This window comes from Simochromis diagramma, unplaced genomic scaffold, assembly GCF_900408965.1.
Source record: "Simochromis diagramma unplaced genomic scaffold, fSimDia1.1 OVJJ01000097.1, whole genome shotgun sequence".
In the NCBI taxonomy this organism is placed as follows: domain Eukaryota; kingdom Metazoa; phylum Chordata; class Actinopteri; order Cichliformes; family Cichlidae; genus Simochromis; species Simochromis diagramma.
The window spans coordinates 143681-166479 of NW_024387319.1; the positions used below are offsets into that span (position 1 = coordinate 143681).

Genomic DNA, 22799 nt, shown 5'->3' on the forward strand with positions numbered 1-22799 from the left:
GTTGTTGAAATTTTGTGAGGTTTAAACTGAGATTCTGGCTTTTCGGGCAAAATAAATTTATATTTAAAAAATCAATTCAGGATTTTAATGAATCGATGTGACGTTATCCAAGCAAGAATCGATTTCAATCGATAAATCGATAATCAAAACCTACCCTTAGTGCTTACTGCAAAGACATTGAATCTGTTAAGCATGCACTGTCAGAATGCCAGGCACATGTCCAGGAGAGGAAGACATTAAAAGCAAATTTTGAGAAGCTAAAGATATTTTACATTAGAAAAACAGCCAGAAAAACTGTCTCAGGTCTGTGGTCAGCTGTTGAAATTTGTGATTAGAATGGATTTAATAGTAAGGATGCGTTTTTTTTTTTTCCAGTTCCTGATCCACATTCCAGTCCAGTAGGTGGCGGTAATGCACTTTTGCAAAATGCCATTACACTAAAAAGAAGACTGAGAAGAAGAGTAAGGCTATCCCACTAGCATTGTTTATATCGATAGTTGTGTCAGTCTGCTGACTTCGGCTCCATCACGGAGGTTCTCTCTGTTTGTGGGCTCATCTAAAGGTAAGTGTTTAGTAGGGATGGAAACTGAGATCATTTAGTCTAATTCCTTGGAATTGTTAGTCTGCCCGTCTACCCCCTGTCTGTTCTTACACTCGCGCTGTATTCAGCTGTTTTCAGTTCGTGTGTTGAAAAATGGTGGCGCAGTCTACAGCGTGGACATTGGCATTACTAGTTGTTATTGAACTAAAGAACGAGAGCGCGATGGTAGACGGGAAACGTCCTCCAGGATAGAAACAACACATAACGCTGCTAACACAACTTTAGCTCTTTGCAAGCATTTGCACAGGCGGCATGCTAACGCTCAGCTAGCATAGAACTCACAGTGAAAGCTGAGTGAATAGAGATTGACAGACCACGTGACTTTCGTGCATTGCATTGTAGTTACGAGTGGTATTGCATTTCCAGCACCGGTAATCATTAATTCTGCGGTTTTAATGTCTACTTGCATTTTATTTGCCCAAAAAACAGTGATGAACAAAATCACGGAGACCACGGCAGCTCCGTACAAAGACAGACGTGACGAAAAGGCAAAACAAAGTACGAGGAAAAATCAAAGGAGTGAAAGGGTCAGACCCATATAAGCATACAGAGTGGAGTAAGGACGTTAGCGTGCTGCCCAGCTTTCATCACGCACATATTTACTATTATATGGTCCTAAGTGTGAGTTCATACACTCATAAAATGTTTAGTAACTTCAGATCCCTGCAACAAGCCCTGGGGTCCGTTCTTCGTACCTCGCTAAGTAAGTTAGCTGGATTTGATTGTTGGCGATTTCGCGTGATCTTGGATCGTTCGGTTCCCCGAAGCTCATCCGGGACTTGCTGCCATAGCAACAGAGCCGTAAGCGTAAACCTGCTCGGGAGCAGGTTTACTTTATGTAAACAGGATTAGATCGCGGCCACTCAGGTATGTCCGCTTCATGTATACGAAAGCAACAGCGATATTTTACCACTGTTTTACCATAAATAAATATTATCAATGTAACTAAAGATAATGCAGCACTTGATCCATTTATTGATGTCACACAGATACATACAGGTCATTTCCTAAAAAAAGGGAAATGTACTATTAACATTCTATTCCATGTATTTGATTATTTCAGATGTAATTCTTATTTTAGAGTAGTAATAGTAAATTACTTCGTGTAATCAAGATGAGAGACCATGGCTATAAAAGCGAAGGTGGATTTGGGAAGCCTGTCGCAGCCATGTCCTGTCCGTATACACGAGCCACCCATTGCAGAAGGTGCAAGATTGATAAGGAGAGTTCTCAGAATTCAGCGTATATTGCGGGATAGACAGGATCCTTTAGCTCAGCGCGACAGTGTGCTCATAGAGAGATATCGATTTTTTACCGTGAGGGTATTATTTACTTAACCAACTTGTTGACGAGGGGGTGCAGGACCACCACCTGTCTTTTTGTGCGCTGCCCTTTTCTTGGTTGCTGTTATAAACAAACAAACAGTTTATTTCAGGGTCTCTTTTCAAGAGACCAAAAGCAATATAAGTGATAAATATTACCATTCTGTAGAATATTCTTATATTTCACTTTTACTTGTTCCCATGTTCTAGTGGGTCCTGTTGTGGCTCTAATGTGAAAGAGGATATAATGTAATATAATATAATAAATTTACCCTACCGCCTACTGGTGTTGGCCAGAGGGGCCGATGGCGCGATATGGCAGCCTGGCTTCTGTCAGTCTGCCCCAGGGCAGCTGTGGCTACAACTGTAGCTGCCTCCACCAGTGTGTGAATGTGAGAGTGAATGAATAGTGGCATTGTCATGCGCTTTGGGTGCCTTGAAAAGCGCTATATAAATCCAATCCATTATTATTAATATTATTAAATTACTTACGAGTTTAATTTGTCAGCAACTTTCTGCCAGCCCTCTCTCCTTGCTTTTGCAGCCTTCGCAGTGTTCCCTTGCGTTTTAATTAAACTCTGAAACTCCTGAAATCCCTCAATCAAGAGTTCTTGCTCTGCTGCCGAAAAATACCGAGCGCGCTCCTTCAACATTTTCGCCGACCAATCAAAGGGTTGCCGATCAATGTTTCTACTATCGATGCGTAGCCCCTGTTAAGCCACCCAGTGATCTCACATTACTTCATCCAGCTATACTAATCGTCAACAACAGGTGTGTTCGGAGAACCGGAATAACGAGCTCAAAGTTGGCGCGATGATTTGATCTTGGATGTAGTAAGCGAGGTACGAAGAACGGGCCCCAGGTCCAGTTTACTTTGGTGATTTGGACTATTCCATTTCACAGCTGTTGTTAAATTCTTGTCCTTTATCTCCTGTACAGGCCAACGCAATGTATTTGTTGTTTCAGGTTGTAGTGTTACACAACATTTTCAGATCTAATAGAAATAAAATTTAATCGTAATTCATTCAGTTATTATCTTTATTCATAACTGGCATTATTGTTTCATTCTATTATAGAATCTTATAAGAAAGATGCAAAATTGTAAAAATCCATTGTGCTTTATTAGCTGCTTCGGTGAAAAACAATTCAACAATGCAACAAAAAAAAAAAAAAACCAACAACAACATTGCAAAACAACTTACTGGAAAACAGTTATTCATCACTTGCTTGCTTCAGTACAACACTTGGGCACATATATGCAGGACTTTTCATGGCTGTTTTGATATCGCTCTCTCTCTCTTAACCGATCAAATCTCGCTGTGGTAGCAGATTTAAACTCTGTCTGACCCAGGTTGATAGAGGGCGCCAGTCTGGATCACATTCCTGCATTTTGTAGGCTGGTTTTCCCACAAAACACAACAAACATTAGCCCGCAAAGCCACCGCGAACAAAGCAACATAGCGCAACAAATTCAATTCAAATAAAGACTTATTTGTAACCTACATCAACAATTATGTTATGATAAATTACGTAATAACTACAACAGAAGACTTACCTTTTGAAATGCTTGGAGTGTTCTGGGACGTTATATTTGGTCTTCGAATGGCTGCAATCCAGGCCATCCGTCGGCTCTTTGTTACTTCGGAAACATGGCTTGAACAATCTCTTCCACGACCGAATCCGATAAAAAACGATCACTTTACCCGTTTCTACCTGTTCATATTTCTACAGTATAATCTACGTAACTTTGAAGTCTCCTTGAGCGGATTTTCATCTTTGCTATCTGCCTATCGCCTTTGTGTTCATACCTAAATACTAGGAGAAATATCAAATGTGTCTTCAGCAGTGTTGGGGAGTAACGGAATACATGTACCGCCGTTACGTATTTAAAATACAAAATATTAGTAACTGTATTCTGTTACAGTTACCGTTTAAAAAGGTGGTATTTAGAATACAGTTACTTTGTTGAAATAAATGGATTACACGGCGGTACTTTCCTGTTTCATATTGTCGCGGGTCAGGCCTGTTTGGGTTTTGTTTGACAGCTACGTTCTTTTGTTCCAGGCGGCAGCGTTACGGTTGCCATGGTTACAGGGCGACGCTCTCTCTCTCTGTTTCCTGGGTGAGAGAGCACCTTTTTGTTGTTGTTGTACTAAGCTAATAGGCAGAATGCTACAGGTATAGCTTTAAAGAATGTAGCATCATAGGTAGTGTAGTCCGTGCTGCAGGGAGAATGGACTGCCATACACGTTATGGGTCTGTGAGCAAGAGGAGGGAGAAAAAGGAAAGTCATAAAGTACAAGCTGTCATCGAGCAGAAACGGGAGCTGGAAGCATGTAAATATAATAATAACCACTGCAGCCAAAAAGAGAGTCTGACGAGCCCAGTTGTAAGTAAGCTATTAAGACTCGACTGTACGCTGTGTTCGTGTTTTCCTCCGAAAACAATAAGTTCCATTGGAGCAGCCTTTCAACGCCTCTCTCTGTCTCTCGCTAGCAAAGTTGACCCACACAACAAAGTAAAGCTAGTTTTCGGCTACGAGCCCGACACGAACCCGACGTATTAGCCAGAGGTCCCTTTACTACAGTTCGGAGCCGCGGACCTTCAGTAACAGTAATAAATCACACAGCAATAGTACATTCACGTAGTAAAAGCATGATAATGTATTAAGCAATCCAAAGTATTCAGAATATGTTTCTGTCATTGAGTAACGTAATGGAATACATTTTAAAAGTAATCTTCCCAACACTGGTCTTCACACACAGTTAACACACACAGTTTTTTGACAAGTAATGTGTTGCGTGACATATTCACATATATGTATGACTGCTGAAAATGCTCACCATTGAAAATAGATATAACTTAAATAAATGTAATTATTAATCCCCGAGGAAACACATAATATCCTTAGAATAGGGCACTGGAGGTCGTGACCTAATTTCTCAATGGTGCAACTAAAAAAAATCTTGCGTCACGCTGGTGTGATTAGCCGTTCAAGAAAAAAAAAAAAAAACCCAGTCTGAAAGTCTCTGTGTGGTTAACAACAGACACACATTATGCCCATATCATGGTCTAAACCAATCAGAGATAGTCAAGGGTGGGACCTCTTTTATTGACTGTGTTCCAGGTATTCCTGTAGGTGCAGGCGGAGAGAGGGAGGTGAGTGGCCTAGGCCCGATAGAAGTAGATGTAGCTGTGGGTAATGAGAAAATCTTTTAAGAAAGAAGTTGAGGCCTGATCCATCCGAAATTCATAGCCAGTGCTCTGACAGTGAGCCATCAACCTCTGAGGTTATGTTTAACACTGTTTCGGAGACAGCATTAGATGATGAGCCACATATGATCGACTCCGAGCCAGAGCCCGCTGACAGTAAAAGTGGGGCAAGTGTATACAATTCAAAGAGAGTGGCTTGACCAGTTTCACTGGCTAAGATACAGTAAAGCCAGTCAGTCTGCCCCAGGGCAGCTGTGGCTACAACTGTAGCTCGCCTTCACCAGTGTATGAATGTGAGAGTGAGTGAATGAATAGTGGAATTGTAAAGCGCTTTGAGGGGTCCCGAAATGCGCTATATAAATGCAATCCATTATTATTATTATTATTATTATTATTATTATTATTATTATTATTAAAGCTGACAACATGATGCGCAGCATTTACTGTGGTGCAATGGTGGTTTTTGATACGGGAGACATGGGCCATACCACAGAGTGGCATCGTGGGCATCAGCAGAAAAAGATGCTTGCACCCATGCTGCCCCGACAGCATAACAGCTCAAATGGGCAGTTGATGTGATAGTGACGGGCTGCTGAACCAATCAACTGGAATTCTTTTGGAACACCAAAAATACTTTGGCTCACGTGGTTTCATGGAATTATGTAAAATAGTGTCGTGGAGTGTCATAATGCTATTAAAATCCTCACATATTTGAAACTGTAAAAGACAGACATAGCTTTGATTCAAGAGATACATCTTGATGAGGTGGAATCATTAAAGTTGAAAAGAGACTGGGTGTCCCAAGTTTACCTTAGTGCATTTTCCAGTAGGAAAAGAGGCGTGGTTATATTGATTAGAAGAAATTTGGATTTTCAAGTACTCAATCATTATACGGATCTGGAGAGTAGATGGGTGGTCTTGGATGCATGTCTACAGGGGCAGAAAGTGACATTGTCAAGTTCTTTAAGTTTGTGCAGCTTCCCCGCTTGAAAGGGATTGATGCATCTACCACAGGTGTTTAACTGGATTTCACTCAATGACCAGGCATATCTTTTGTTTTCCTTTTTCTTTAATCTTCTTTTCTGCCATAGTCAGCCATAGGTGAAAAACCTTTAAATACAAACCAAAAAACCAAAATACAAATTATGTTTGTTATCACACATCTGCAAATATTGTAAACAATCCCAAACACATTTTCTTTTTTAAACACATCAATGCTTTGCAAGCTTTGTAGTACAATATTTACTTGAGTATTTTTAAATGCTCAAATTATGTAATTCACTAACAATTGTACATACACCTTGAGAAATACTACTTTCTATTAAAGTGCTAAATTAAATAATCAATCTGCATTAGAACTTGAGCAGTAACAATAGTATTTATAACCAGCTTCTCTTAACCATATGCAAGCATTAACAGTCTTCCATATGCAGACCAACAATAAACAATGGTGCCGCTCGTAAACAGGCAACCAACTCACGACACAGTGCTAATGCTACGTAAGCTAGCGGTAGCCGCGATTCTTTAGCAACTCGCTTCAAAGTCTTTTACCATAGTCAGCAACCATTCCCTTACCGGCTGCCTCCCTGGCTTTGTAGATACTTCAGTTCCACACAATATTCATGTTGGCAACAACTTATTGAAAGAATTATGCTGGGCTTTTCCCGAAAGTGGCAACTTCCTGTTGCTCCCCAGTTCGCCTTCTTTTTCCTTCCCGACAGAAACCCAGACACAAGATTAGTTCCGCCCTCCAGTCTGTCTTTTTTACTTTTTTGTCTCAGGGCTCTCCACCTCCTACTCGGTTTGACTTGACAGACATTGGTCAACATATATGCCCCCAATTCTCCTCAACCACAATTTTTTCATGAAGTGTGTAGCACAGTGCGGAATATTGGAAATATAAATATTGTAATTGGTGGGGATTTTAACCAGGTCAGGGATGTGTTTTTTGATTAATCCTCTCGTCTTAGACCAAATAAGCACCCTGTAGATGCTGCTTTGGACGTTGTGTCAGAGGAGCTGAGCTTGTTGGATATATGAAGACTATATATATATGAAGACCTGTATCCTCAAGAAAGAGACTATACTTTCTTTTCCCATCCTCACTTTACTTTCTGGTGTCTCGCTCTCTGGTGAGTCAAATTGTCGGGTCCTCCATTGGTATTATTTCAGTAACTGATCATGCTCCCATTGAAAGTTTTGTCCTTGGGATAAACTAGTCTGTTTTGTTTCGCTTAATGCGTCTTATTCTCGAAAAGTAGGATAGTTGTTTCTGGGGTTTCAACTTAAAGCTTCATAATTATTGTTGTCACTGAGCAGTGTAATGTTTATTTGCTCTGCTTCTATTTGTCAGGGATAAATTACATATCTATACATTTTATGTCCCAGCTAAATAACAAGTCTGGTGGAGAAGCAGAGGAACAATTTCAGCCAATTTGACTCAGCTCAGCCACTAGAGAGGAAACAATGACTTCAACACAAAAGGTGAGAAAAATGATCACAGTTACACTGTTGCTGAAGTTGTGTGCACAGCTGGTTGTTAACAGCAGCTTTATCTTTTCCATCCTGGGCTCCTCTATACACACAGAATCTACATTCCATCCATCCATCCATCTTCATCCGCTTTATCCGAGCCCGGTCGCGGGGGCAGCAGCCTAAGCAAAGAGGCCCAGACCTCCCTCTCCCCAGCCACCTCCTCCAGCTTATCCGGGGGAACACCAAGGCGTTCCCAGGCCGGCGGAGAGATATAATCTCTCCAGCGTGTCCTGGGCCTGCCCCGGGGCCTCCTCCCGGTGGGACATGCCTGGAACACCTCACCCAGGAGGCGCCCAGGGGGCATCCTTGTCAGATGCCCGAACCACCTCAGCTGGCTCCTTTCGATGTGGAGCAGCAGCGGCTCTACTCTGAGCCTCCCCCCCCCCCCCCCCCCAGATGGCCGAACTTCTTACCCTATCTCTAAGGGAGAGGCCAGCCACCCTTCGGAGGAAGCTCATTTCTGCCGCTTGTATCCGTGATCTCGTTCTTTCGGTCACTACTGTTACGGTTCGGCGTTGGCAGTGTATTGTTTTAGGCGTTTTGTTTTGGCGTGACTGTTATGTGTTTCCTGTTTTACTTTGAAAGTCTGTTTTATCTTAGTGTTCAGTTTACATTTCCTTGTCTCGTCAGGTCTTATTTGCCCCAGCTGTGTATCCCTCCTGTGGTCCATCCCCTAATTGCTCCTTCTATGTATTTAAGCCCTGTGTTTCTGTATGTCATGTTCGCGATCTTCCCCCCGTTGTAAATATTTTGGCGCCTTGTGTTTGGTGATGTAAATAAATGTCGTATCTTGCTTTAAATCTCGTCTTGGGATTACTTTTGGGGAAGTTGCACGCCGGTTGCCTAGGCCGGGGTGTAACATATGGGGGCTCGTCCGGGATTTGCCTTCGCTGGGGGGTCCGAGGACCGCCCCAGCCTTTGTCGTCTGCTGGAGGGTCCGTGGGACCGCTCCAGCCTTCATTCGCCTCCGCTGGAGGGTCCGTGGGACCGCTCCAGCCTTCATCAGCTTCGTCTGCCTTCATCCGCCGTCGCTGGAGGGTCCGGGGTACCGCTCCAGCCTTCGTTTGTCTTCGCTGGTGGATCCGAGGGACCGCTCCAGCCTTCGTTTGTCTTCGCTGGAGGATCCGTGGGACCGCTCCAGCCTTTTGCAGCTGGTGGGCTGCGTGTCCGTGTTTGCGGCTGGTGGGCTGCGTGTCTGTCTTCGCTGGAGGACCCGTGGGACCGCTCCAGCCTTTCGTCTGTCTTCGCTGGAGGATCCGAGGGCCCGCTCCAGTTTTCCGTTTCCACTGGAGGACCCGTCCATCCATCAGCGTCGCCTGCGGGACGGCGGCCGGTGCCATATGGGCTGGACATGGAACAAACATTTTTCGTTGGGGTTGTATGTTTTAAATGTTTGTTTTTTTTTGGGTGGGGGGGTATGTTACGGTTCGGCGTAACATACCCCCGAGATACTTGAACTCCTCCACTTGGGGCAGGAACTCATCCCCGACCAGGAGTGTGCACTCCACCCTTTTCCGGCTGAGAACCATGGCCTCAGATTTGGAGGTGCTGATCCTCATTCCCGCTGCTTCACACTCGGCTGCAAACCGTTCCAGTGCGAGCTGGAGGCCCTCACCCGATGAAGCCAACAAAACCACATCATAGAATCTACATTCACAAACAAAAACCTTAGAAGTTACAAGAAAATACAAAGACCATATTTTATCAGCACTTACTTACTTAGCACTTAGGCCGAGGAATAAGGCGGTAGACGTAGAATAAGGCCCGCAAAGTGGAAGCGCCTTTCACCAACAACATCAGCTAGAGGGTGGGTGCCTGCTCTTTGTGAGACCTCTTCGTTCATCTTCTGGTCCCAATAGGAAATTCTCATGATTCACCGCAGACCACGTTGTTGAAGCATATTCAGGCTTCGAGTGATCGCATTTGTTGAGTGCCAGTCGGAAGATGATAGAGTTAAATAGTTTGATCTTGAGCCTAGCATTCAGGGAGGTCAATTTCCAAATAGGTTGGAGACATCAGAGAACACCGGCCGCCTTCTCTGCTTTGATGTTGACATCTTGATCAGAGATCCCATCATTTGAGATGATGCTGACCAGATACATGAAAAGTCATGTAAGAACGAATTCCAGCTGGGGTCCACTGTGCTTCAACATTTCGGGGAGGGCCTCATCCAAGCCAGGGGCCTTTCCACTCTTGAGGACTCAGATCATTGTCTTGACTTCGGTAACACAGATTTGTCCGATATCGACTGGAAAAAGCTCCATGGAGGGTGCCAGGTCGTCGGCCACCTGGTCCTGAACCGACTTCGCCAAACTACATTCATCAATGGGGTCCCATGAATGGTGGGAGGTACGAGTCGTATTCATGTTAAAGCTGGGCCAATTTACCAGTTTGTAACGGAGTCTGTACATTCCATATTCCATAACGGGTAGTTTCTTCTGGGTCGAAATTTGATCGACCATCGAGCAGGTAACGACCTGAGGGCTTTCCTCCACTGCTGTCATCAAGGGTTGCCGATCATCTTCGCCCTGGTTCAATCGATGATGAGATTTGTTTGCTCTTTCCGTAGCAATCGAGGTTTTAAAAGGCGGGGTTGCTAACCCCATGCCCAACCCTCCTCCTTTCTCATACGGCCTTGGGACCGGCAATGGCAGAGCTGTTATCAGCACACAATATCATCACCTAACTCACAATTTTTCATACAGTCATTTTCTCCAGTGATCAGTACTTCTTTTATTATGTCATTTTCCTTACATTGTAGCACTTCTTTGTAATGTGATATTATCTCCAGAATGTGGTGATAACACACCTACAACGTCTTTGATTCCACTAATGGAGTCAGTTTCAGTTTGTTCCACGACTGCATTTTAATCACTGCCTCTGTTTGTATCTCTGTCACTGCAGGACCAACATGGAGCGAGAAGTCAGCGCTCTCAGGAGGCCGACAAACCTCACCGAAAAAAGGGGCAGAAAAAATACACCTGTGATGAGTGTGGGAAGTATTTTACCCGTCTTGGAAACTTTAAAACACACCAACTCGTCCACAGTGGAGTTAAAGCATACAGCTGTGACTTGTGTGGAAAGTCTTTTGCCCAGGCTGGAACCTTGAAAAAACACAAAGTCATCCACAGTGGAGTTAAAGCATACCGCTGTGATGAGTGTGGAAAGTCTTTTACCACGCTTGGTCACTTAAATGCACACCAACTTATCCACAGTGGAGTTAAAGCACACAGATGTAACTTGTGTGGAAAGTATTTTACCCGGGCTGGAACCTTAAGAATACACCAACTCATCCACAGTGGAGTTAAAGCGTACAGCTGTAACTTGTGTGGAAAATCTTTTACCCAGGCTGGAAGCTTAAAAACACACAAACTCATCCACAGTGGATTTAAAGCACACTACTGTGACTTGTGTGGAAAATCTTTTACTCAGGCTGACAACTTAAAAACACACCAACTGATCCACAGTGGAGTTAAACCATACATTTGTGACTTGTGTGGAAAATCTTTTGCCCATCCTAGAAGCTTAAAAATGCATCAACTGATCCACACCGGAGTTAAAGCACACAGCTGTGATCAGTGTGGTAAAACGTTTGCTCGCAGTTGCAACTTACGACGTCATCAAGATACCCACTCTGGAATTAAGGCAAATAGCTGTGACAAGTGTGGTAAAACCTTTAGTAGTAAAAGTTACCTAAAAAGACACCTGCGGATTCACACTGGACAGGATGTTTACTGCTGTGATCAGTGTGGGAAAGTCTTTACAACAGCCACACAGTTACATCACCACACATTTACCCACACTGAAGAGAGACCTTATAAATGTGACCTGTGTGAGAAGACTTTTAAAGCACCACATTCTCTGAAAGGGCACCAGCAGATCCACACCAGAAGGAAACTCTATAAGTGCAGTTACTGTGAGGTATGTATTTATATTTTTATCTTGTATTTTAAGCCTGACTGTTTGGAACAACTCTGCTCTTCAAATTTGTTTTAGCATGTTAGTTATTCTACTGCAATTAAAGTTAGTGTTGTGAGGTTCATCAGATTTTAGTTTCAGTTATTATTTTTTTCTTCCATGATCATAAAAACACTAAATAATTACTTTTCTGTAGTCACAGTCTACCCTTTCTTCCAAATTTATGACTGCTACAATCTGGTCAGTGTTAGATGACTTATTATGTTCTTTACTAACTAAAAACAATTATTTTTGCTTCAAATTGGGAGTGAGACCGATTGGATTGGAACTTTTCATATGTACTTGTGAAGAATATGATGTAACTTGTTGTTTAGATATGATTGTTTGTATATTAAATGAACTAGATGGAAAAATGGAGAGTCATTTTCGCCTGTTAAGTTGAGTGTTATAATGTAAACAGTAAAATGTAACTGGATGTTGGCAGAGATGCTCTTTATTTCAGGCAATGTTCAGGATAAAAATGTTAAAGGAGTTCCCCGACTTACACTGTGTTTGTGTCTTTGTTTAGAAGCAGAGCGGCACAGATGGATCCAGTTCTCAACCCTGTCATCACTGTGGTGGTGGGAAAGCGTTTCGCTGTGACCTTTGTGGAAATACTTTCAGTAATCGACAGTGTCTAAATCGACATCGACGTAGACACACTGGAGACAAAATGAACTACTGCAAAGAATGTGGGAGAGGCTTCACCACATTAAGTGATTTAAAATGCCATGAACTCTTCCATAGTGGGGTTAAAAAGCATGTCTGTGACCAGTGTGGGTCATCTTTCTTCACTGCAAGTGACCTTAAAAAACATAAACGAATCCACACAGGAGAGACACCATACAAGTGCAGACACTGTGACAGAAGCTTTTCATATTCAGCTAGTCGTAACCAACATGAACTTACACACATGGAAGAGACATTTAGCTGTGACCAGTGTGACAAGAGCTTCAAGAATTTCACTTCATACTCCAGACACAAGCGAGCCCACGCTGCAAATAAACAGTTTCACTGTTACCAATGTGCAAAATCATTCACTTCATTATCTGCTCTGCGCAAACATCAGCGTGATCATGCAGGACTGAAATCACTGGATCACAATGAATCTGACGAGACAGAAAGATCCTCTTCTGGTTTCAGGGTCAGACTTAAACACCTTGAGATCAGGCTCCACAGAGTTCAGGTGGAGTCTCCTGTAAAGAGTGTCAGCTGATGTCACACTTGGATCTGATGAGGTAACTCTGATTTCTGGACCTGCAGTGAATGTTAAATTAATGAAGCTGTAAGTATAGATATGTACATGAAGTTTATTTTCACTTGAGGGAATTTTAATGTTCTAAGTTTTCATCCCTGATACATTTTAATATTTCTTCCCTTAGGAAACCGTAGTGTTTAGTAGTTGTACCTTTTGCTACATTATAGAAGTTATAGGAATGTGTTTTACCAAAATTGTATCAAAACTGCCCATTTGGATATATACATCAGTTCTTTTTCATTTTAATTTTCTTCCTCTTTTCCAAATACTGCTTGCTTTTTCTATGTATTCATTTTATGTATTACTTCAGTTACATTTTAATCGTTTTTCATATTTATTCTTCTGCTTTGGTAATCCCTGCTCTTAAATCCTTTTCTTTCAAAGCCTCAAATAATTTCACACCAGTTGCTCTGAAAGCTTCCAAAATGAACTAAATCTATCAACCGGCTTTCAAACAATAACTACTATGACTTTGTGCTTGAAGTCCACATGTTGTTATTGGGTTTTTTAAGTTAATGCATTTTAATCCACATGTTCTGCCGCTGTTTTTCCTGTAGATTTGAAGTTTGTATTAATCCTGATACTGTTAAAGCGTTAGTTATATTTGATGAATTGTGTGTAAAGTTCTTATTAAACAGTTTGGTGTCAAAATAAAGAACTTGTCTCACAACAAGTACTTTGAGCCATGATTTCGGATTCAAACAATCTTTCTTTCTACTTGTATTAGGATTTTTCTCATAGTAATAGAGACAAAAGAAAAAGAATATGGGAACTAAAACCTTGCTCAGGATATACAAAATTCAGAGGCACATACAAAGGAACAGGGAAATTGAAAATATCTGAAAGCACCTTAGCAACATCAAACCCAATCTTTTGAATTTTCACACAGGACCAAAGACGATGCATAAAGTCCCTCCTCCACATTACACTTCCAGCACAATGGGGAAGAGTTTACATCGATTTTACTTTTTAAAGCGGGTGTTATGTGCAATTTTTTTACTGAATCGATTGAGCCCAGTTACAGGCAGATATCTTGGAGGCACAGACCCAAATCTTCTGCCAGTCTTAAACAGTTATAGATGTCCTAGGTGTCTTTCCTGAGCCTGTTTTACAGCCAGGAAGTAAGGGGCTGAACCGGAGTTAAGGACTTTATAAAATGAGCTAATGGACTTCCCAGACTGCAGGGAGGACAAAGCATCCACCACTGCAGACCTAGTAGGGTCCATCATTAGAGTGGTGTCATTAATTATAAAGTGCCTCAGTTGCAGATATCTAGAAAATTCCACATTCTGAAGGCCGAAACATCGTTGCAGCTGCTGAAAGGAGAGCAGAGTCCGGCTTCTAAACAAATCACCCAGGTTAACCAGCCCTCCAGGCAAGAAGTAAGGACCATTCATAACAGGAGCCAAGGAGGACGTCAAATGGGCCCAGTCTGCCAAAGCACAGATAGATCTCCAGGCCTTGACAGAGCACAGGTCAGGGCTCAGCAACCTTTATGATGATCAGTGCAAACAAGAACTTGATAACAACAAATCAACTGACACAAGACCGAGACTGTCGGAGCCGGGGTTCAAACCGGCAACCTCCTGATTACAAGAGAAACTGCCAACTCTTGAGCCACGATGGCCCCTAATAGGATAAAACACATAATGGAAAAATGACAAAATGAAGAAAAATAAACTACTTCGCATATTTCACCTATCGCAGGTTATTTTTAGAACGTAACTCCTGTGATAAACGAGGGACCGCTGTATTATTAATAGTAGTCTGGGACATCTAATTGATTAACATCAACATTGATTATTGTGCACTATTATTTTTTTCCAAGGTGAGCAAAAATATAAAACTCTCTCTCAGCTTGTCCGTTGCCAAAAATGGCCCTCCTTTGGTGTATGTTCACAAAATGCTGTAAAATGTATATTTATTAAAACATTTATCTACTTTTACTGACTTGACACTTTAAATTATCACCAGTCCATTTCATCAAAACCAAAGTTTTTTCTACATTCTTTTTACTCTTTAAATGCCAGTTAGGCTATATATTACCAGGAACTTTTCAGATAAAAAGGTGATGAAGTCCTAATGGTTTCATAAATCTTCCTATTTCTTTTTTTCATATAAGCATCAGGGACAAGTCTGTCTTGCAGTTGTTGAGGTCACTAATGTGCGCCCTATTTCTTCCAGGATCACTCTTCATTTGTAGGTTTTAGTGGACTCCTACTACTGTGAAGTGGTTTTCATGGGACAAAGGCTTGTATTCCAAGATCTGGGAGATTGTAGAGATGAGCAGTGATGCCCTTCCTACCATCGTTCCAGAAAAATAAGTGATCTGGAAGCTGTTAGGCTTACTTACAGCAGCAGCACTTTCTGCACCTGCATAAACTCCAGGACACATTTACTAACAGTGTTTGTTGCTGTATGTGCTTTGAATTTTTTTTTAGAGTTGATATTTTGGCTATGGTGTCTTGTTATGAAATCTACAAGAGTCAAAGTGTTTTTAGCATGTGCTTCACAGCTAAGTTTGACTGGGAAGCTCAAAGCTCAATAGTCTGTATCAACAGAAATTGCCAGGATAGAGCCCAGAGGCTTAATGTGTAACATGTATAAAATGTTATTGATTACAAGGTAATGCATTACTGTTAATAGCAAGTTACAAGTATAAACAATGCTGTTACATTTACACTTAAAATTTTTACTATGAGTATGGACATAAAAAAGTGAACAACATTTTATAATAAGCTTAATTGGAATTCTGTACACTGAAAAACAAACAACACATAAAAACACAAACAAACAGCCAGTGCCTTCATCTGTCCATGAAATGTCAAACATCACATTGACCCGTAGTCCCTGCTCGTCGGCACATTTAAAAAGAGCTCCATGTCCTCTGCAAACTGAAAAACAAAGAGGAAGAAGTCCCTCTACACAAAAACACTGCAGATGACAGGCTAGGCAAACATCTATTGATCTGTTTGAATGCCTCCTCATCATGTGAGCCTTGAAGTTTTTTTTAAAAAGACTAAGATCACAGTGAGGGAATTTCATTTTCATGGACTTTCCACAAGCCACAGTTTCATTCAGCACAGAGGGAGCACATGAATGTTCTACCGAAGATTCAGAAAATGGTTTTGATGCTGGAGACAAGACATCGAGAGGGAGATGGGGCTCCACGGAGAGTTCAGTGGGGAGCAGTCCTGAATGCTGACATGACAATAATTGCCTTGCCATATCCCCACGCTGTATGACTGTCATGTTGCAGACAGAGCAGTGAAAGTGCACCGGCATATCATTTTGTCTGTAAGAGAGAGAAAAACAACATGTAATTTAAATGTAGTTGTATAGAATGCAATCGGTTTATCTAACAATCAGATTGTACATATTAACAAAAACATCCAAGCCATCCTCAATAATGAAAGCAAAATGGTGTGGATCACAAGAGCTGTCAGGAAATGTGGTGAACAGGAAAAAAACATTTAATGAAAACACGCTTTTTTCTCTCACTGATGAATGAACTGAACTGTACAATGTGAAAAGCAACTTTAAAGTCAACAAAGAGACTGCAGAAGTGCTGAAAAGAAGTGCATATTTATAACTTTAACTATGAGGTATATTTAATACCAACATACCTTTGAAAGGCAAAGCATTTTTAATGTGTCCATTTATATGCTCCTCGATCTTTGCCCTGACAGCAGGGCTGAGAGTGGGGCACAGGGGGCAGTGAAAGAGTCTTCTGCAACATGTTGTGCATTCCTGCAATTCTGGCTTGGAGGCAGAATGGAATAGAGAATATTAGTATTTATAAATGTATACATCTCTTTGTGACGATCTTTACAATGTTGATGCAGGTGGAATGAGAGACATGAATAAAGTGCAATATGCAGTAAACGGAACAACGTGCATTGATGTTACAGATCGTGAAAAGCAGTGAAGTGAATTTGTTCATAACAAGCAAAAATCAAATACGTTTGAAACTGACCACTAAATGCTAACCAGAGGTGTCAAAAGTGCACATTCCTTACTAAAGTTTAGATACCTCGGGGTAGTGATGGTCCGCTTGAAGCTGACGCTCCGGTGCGTGTGTCAAAAAAATCAACACACTGCTTCAGAAGCTCTGTGTCGAAGCTTGATTCGTTTGGCCAGAGTCACGTGATCAGCGACGTCCGAAACTTCATTTAGAACCTAACTGCTTCGTGTCTCATTCAATGGTTTATAACAGAGGTGTGGACTCGAGTCACATGACTTGGACTCGAGTCCGACTCGAGTCATTAATTTTATGACTTTAGACTTGACTTGAAAAAATGTTCTAAGACTTGTGACTTGACTTGGACTTTTACACCAATGACTTGGGACTTGAATTGGACTTGAACCGGTTTACTTGAAAAGACTTGATATTTTACCCCAAATATAAAATTTAACATGCATATTATATAGAGATTGAAAATGTGACGTCATCCACGGGTAGAACCGCAAAGGATTCTGGGAACTCGTGGCAAGCGGTACTAGCGCACGCAGGCTTTCAATTAAAATCGGTTATACAGCGATAAAAAGAAACACAAAAATGTCAAGAAGCTGTTGTATTATTAACTGCAATAGCCGGTCGCATGACAGCCACGGGAAGCCGACGGGTAAAGAGATCGGTTGTTATCGGATTACGTCGTTGAAGAGAAATTGTTCGAGCCATGTTTCCGAAGTAACAAAGAGGCGACTGGATTGCAGCCATTCAAAGACCAATTATAACGTCCCAGAACACTCCAGCTCACAGGTTAGTCTGCTCCAAGCATTTCCACACAGGTCAGTCTGCTGTTGTAGTTAATGCCTCATTTTCATAACATAATTGGTGATATAGGTTACAAGCAAGTCTGGCGCTGAACAGAAATTGTCGCGCTATGCTCCTTTGTTTATTGTGCATAAATAGTGAATTGTCCTGACACAATATTGCGTTTCGCTTCTGTTATTATGGTACATTGACAAAAACATATACTTTTATTCACAGGATAAAACAGGTTTTTTGTATCACTAATTGCCCAGTACGATTACAGCATACAGTATTATTGTCACTGCTACATTTCTGTGATGCTACCAGAAATTATTTCCACTGCTAATTAATTACCGTTGAGCTCAAAGGTCCTATTAATAAACGGTTAACGAATGTGTATTTATGACGACGATTTGTGAGACTGGTAAACTTATGATACGTACGATGGTCTTTACTTTCTACACGGTGCATTTCAAGGTCCTGTACCCATTCGTCGGTAAACTGTACCTGGGTTTGTTGCAGTGACCGGAAGTTACTAAACTTCATGAGTGTATGCGCTCACTCCAAGAACCGTATGATTATAAATATGCATATAAATATGCTACGATGAGATAGCTGACTTCATCTAACTAGCAAATGTTTTCCAGGCTACGTTGGTGATGCAGTTTTTTTTTAAATGATATTTTTTTAAAAATATCATTTATTTATGTATGATATTTTTGTCATGCGATTTTAAAGCCGGTCCTACAACCGCATCCAAGAATAACATGCAGCTTATCTCAGAACTGTTGGTGAAAATTATTCTTGGAGCTAGGTTTAATTGAGCTGCATTTTAAAGAGGTGCAATTTCACAATTTGTGTATATTTTCTAAGTTCACTATTTTGTCATGTGTTGAGAAAAACACAGATTTAAAAATTACATGGTCTAATATTTATATTTAGCATAACTGCAACATTATTTTTTCGTTTTTTTTTTAAAGACTCGAAAGGACTTGGAATTCAAAATTTCAGACTTGTGACTTGACTCGGACTTTTACACCAGTGACTTGAGACTCGACTCTGACTTGCCTGACATTACTTGAGACTTGACTTGAGACTTGAGGATAAAGACTTGAGACTTACTTGAGACTTGCAAAACAATGACTTGGTCCCACCTCTGGTTTATAAGGAAGTGAGTCATTCGCGGGATTTGTGGTGTTGTGATGGTGACAGATAGCGAACCACTGATCATTCCACTGAGAGATTTGAAGCCAGCGAGGAGGAGAGGAGGTTCTGTTGTGTGGGAGAATTTTGAGTTGATTTTGGTCAGTTGGGTGGGTTTTCCAGCTTTGTGTTCTTGTTGTTTGCTTTTGTTTTGTGCGTGTTTATTTTCTCTTATAATGGGAAAATGGTGGCACGGTGGTTAGCACTGTTGCCGCACAGCAAGAAGGTCCTGAGTTCAATTCCAACATCAGGCCGGGGTCTTTCTGTGTGGAGTTTGCATGTTCTCCCCGTGTTTGCGTGGGTTCCCTCCGGGTACTCCGGCTTTCTCCCACCGTCCAAAGACATGCAGCTTGTGGGGATAGGTTAATTGGATAATCCAAATTGTCACTAGGTGTGAATGGTTGTCTGTCCCTGTGTGTTGGCCCTGCGATAGACTGGCGACCTGTCCAGGGTGTACCCCGCCTCTCGCCCTATGACAGCTGGGATAGGCTCCAGCGCCCCCCGCGACCCTGAAAAGGATAAGCGGAAGCGAATGGATGGATGGGAAGAAACTTAATGTCAAAAAAAATCTGCTTTCATAATATAAATATAATTAAGTAACTTTAGAAAAACTTCCACTTGATTCTTTACATTTAATGTTGTAAAAATATATATTTTATTGTTTAATTAATCTGAAAATGTTAGTCTGCCAAATGTGCAGCAATTTAATGTATTTATTCTCTTTAGCTGAGTTTGTGGGGCCCAGGTAGACTGTATAACTGCATCTCTACCAGTTTCTCTGCACTCCAGCCTCCTCTGTTCCACGTGAAGGGATTTTCCTTAATGCAGGAGAAATTATCTCCACGAAAAGGAACAGTTTCGTCCATCGCACAGTGGAACAAATTCTCTTCTTAAATAAAAATGGAAAAGGGTTACCTTAAATGCATCATGTTTTTAATTTGCAAGTTCATAAGCATTTTCCCTTTCCAGTTCACAATCAGTTCTACCCCCAGGTCAAAAATATGTCTGGGAAAATTTCCCTAATATAATATTTTTTATAAATTCACCCATCTAGCTCTTGCACAAGTGCATGGAGGCGGGACCTCACAGCAGAAGCATACTCCATAATTCAATTCAATTCAATTCAATTTTATTTATATAGCGCCAAATCACAACAAAAGTCGCCTCAAGGCGCTTCATAGATACAGAGAAAAACCCAACAATCATATGACCCCCTATGAGCAAGCAGTTTGGCGACAGTGGGAAGGAAAAACTCCCTTTTAACAGGAAGAAACCTCCGGCAGAACCAGGCTCAGGGAGGGGCGGGGCCATCTGCTGCGACCGGTTGGGGTGAGAGAAGGAAGACAGGATAAAGACATGCTGTGGAAGAGAGACAGAGGTTAATAACAGATATGATTCAATGCAGAGAGGTCTATTAATACATAGTGAGTGAGAAAGGTGACTGGAAAGGAAAAACTCAATGCATCATGGGAATCCCCGGCAGCCTACATCTATTGCAGCATAACTAAGGGAGGATTCAGGGTCACCTGGTCCAGCCCTAACTATATGTAACCCTCTCAAGGTTATCCACTGCTGTTCAAGGCAGTGATTTAATGTTTAATGTATGCAGTACTAATTCTATCCAACAGGGGGCAGTGATGGCGCTATAGTTTTCCTGCGCTGCGTAATGCAGCAAGAAGAAGAGCTGCAGCGGAGCAGATAGCCAGCAAGCTAGAAGAAGAACACACAGAGCGCATGGAGTACCGAAGAGAATAAAAACCTTTTCTTCTAAGTGTTAAGGTTTTTATAGTTATAGACTATTAGGATTTGCTTACCACGCATCCTTTTTTTTTCCAGTTGTTTTTTTTTACTGTGTTGAGACATAGTGCAAGAGACAGTTGCTGGATACTCGATCGGCGATTGGAAGGCGAATCCAGTGGGGTTTTTTCCAGAGACGTATCGCTCCACCCAGAAGGACGGCGAACGAGGATGTTACTCATCTTTGCAGATAAGCACTGGGCTTATCCACACACACACACACACTACCCGGGTAGATTGACAAAGTTTTTCTCAGAGCTCTGAATTTATTTTATTATTATTCTTTTTTACTTCAACACCATATTTTACTTTTTTCCCCTTTCTTCACCAAACCAGAGTGGTTGGTGGAGGTAGAACTGTGACAAGAGACATAAATGGACTAATATGGAAACTGAACTGACTGATTGAAGGGGGGGATTATATTGGGTTTTTGTCTCATAAGTGTTGTTAACATTCTGCATATTATTGAAGTTGCTGATGAGACTGTTATGTGTTGTGTTGTAATAAATGCCATAGAGTGTTCTCTATAAGACAGCATAAGGAAGTGTTCTAGTTTTCTTGTTCCTCTTCTCCTCATTGAAAGTACCTAGAATATCCATGTCCCTAAGTTAATCAATTAAGGGATCGATTACAAAAGTTGGCGAGCCAGCCAGGAGGAGTAGATGGAAAATTAGTTTGAAAACACTTCCATTTAGCTGATTTTTGTAAGTCTTTGTTTAAAATTTCACAGCTGTTGATTATTAAGTGTTACCGTTTTTCACAATGTATGCAGAACAGGAATATGGTACTGATATGAAGAAGTGTGTATACATTGAAGGAATTACAGCAAAAATTACTGATGATCAAATTACTGAATTTTGTATGCAATTTGGCTGTGTTGACAAAGTTCTTAGAGTAAGACAGACAGGGCAAGGTACTGGCGTTAAAGCCCTGGTGGAGTTTGAATCTGAAGAAACTGTCATAAAGTTGGCTTCCACCCTCCCTCTGTACCTTCCCAGCGTTTCGAACCCAGACATTATGTGGCGTATAGATGGTGCCTGTAAAACTGCTCAGTCTTCAAAGACAATGTCACCCACACTTTGCCCACGCCAACAAAGTGACAGTTCGGGCTCAGAAAATGAACCAGATTCTGATAATAGTTGGACACCCCTGCTACGTAGACAGACTGCAAAGAATAAAGAGATTGAAGAGGTTGTAGCCGAAACCGCTTCTAAAGTAAAAGGACAGAGAACGGTCTCCAAGCCAACTCACCCTGTCTCTCAACTAACATTAGACAGTGATGTGTACAACCCTCCTGAAGTCCAAAAGATAATCGTGGAGCATGTCATCAAAAGCGATGCCCCTCCCACTCCAAGTCAGGGCTCTAAAGGTCTTCGCCCATTTTCAGGAAGAGTTCCTAAACCCCAAAATGAAGTAGATTTTGAGACGTGGTCACTTCATGTGGAACTCATGATTCAAGATAATCTCCCACTTGATGTACAACGCCGTAAGATTCTTGAGAGCTTACTCTCCCCAGCTTCTGACTTGGTGAGGCAGCTTGGCCCACATGCAGCTCCTCGTGAATATGTCAAGCTTCTTGGCTCAGCTTATGGATTAGTTGAGGATGGGGAGGAAATTTTCGCCAGGTTTCTGAATACCCACCAGAACACAGGGGAAAAGGCATCTGAGTATCTTCAGCGGTTGCAGGTGTTGCTCACCACAGCTGCACAGAGGGGTGGTGTGAGGAGTTCAGAGACTGGGAAACACTTGCTGAGACAGTTTCGCCGCGGCTGCTGGGATCAGTCCCTCATCTTAGCATTGCAGTCTGAACTGAATTCAGACACAGCTCCTGATTTCTCTGATTTTCTTCTACAGTTACGGACTGAAGAAGATAGAAGGGCTGCAAAATTTGATCGAATGAACCGTCATTTAGGGGGTGCAAAAGCTAAATCATCCGTACACATGCAGCTGGTCCCAGACATGTCTTCCATGCATGATGAGAATACCAGTGTACTTCAGACATACATCACTGAAACAGAGGATTTGAGGAGGCAGGTAACTGAGTTAAAAATGCAACTTAACAAAAAGAAAGAGCAAAGGAAACAAAAACATGCTGAGAAGAGAAATCCCACCCTAAATGCCTCCGCTAGTATAACTCCAGTTGCAGTACAAGCCCAA

The 22799-nt window shown here is 41.7% G+C and overlaps 2 protein-coding genes and 1 long non-coding RNA gene across 5 annotated transcripts in view; 2 read left to right on the forward strand and 1 right to left on the reverse strand.

The window, feature by feature from the left end:
* LOC120717279 (zinc finger protein 708-like) overlaps positions 1 to 22799 on the reverse strand; it is a 274392-nt gene that overhangs the window by 71061 nt on the left and 180532 nt on the right. The gene's annotated exons all lie outside the window — the stretch shown is intronic.
* LOC120717300 lies at positions 423 to 11029 on the forward strand. Of its 3 annotated transcripts, XR_005692158.1 has the most exons (4): positions 423 to 562; positions 7107 to 7268; positions 7525 to 7620; positions 10576 to 11029. It is a non-coding gene; the product is annotated as an uncharacterized LOC120717300 (long non-coding RNA). The 3 variants fall into 3 exon arrangements; XR_005692159.1 differs by lacking the exon at positions 7107 to 7268 and having other exon boundaries at positions 435 to 562; XR_005692157.1 differs by lacking the exon at positions 423 to 562 and having other exon boundaries at positions 6386 to 7268.
* On the forward strand, positions 11080 to 14267 carry LOC120717282 (putative zinc finger protein 66). The gene is made up of 2 exons (XM_040005225.1): positions 11080 to 11592; positions 12158 to 14267. The coding sequence occupies exons 1-2, from the start codon at positions 11203 to 11205 to the stop codon at positions 12842 to 12844; spliced, it is 1077 nt and encodes a 358-aa protein (XP_039861159.1). The 5' UTR covers positions 11080 to 11202; the 3' UTR covers positions 12845 to 14267.

Bases quoted from the DNA above. Each gene is read 5' to 3' on its own strand.
- LOC120717282 (XM_040005225.1), top strand. From the start codon at position 11,203: ATGCATCAACTGATCCACACCGGAGTTAAAGCACACAGCTGTGATCAG. The intron at 11,593-12,157 runs GTATGTATTTAT...GTCTTTGTTTAG, and splicing joins ATAAGTGCAGTTACTGTGAG to AAGCAGAGCGGCACAGATGG.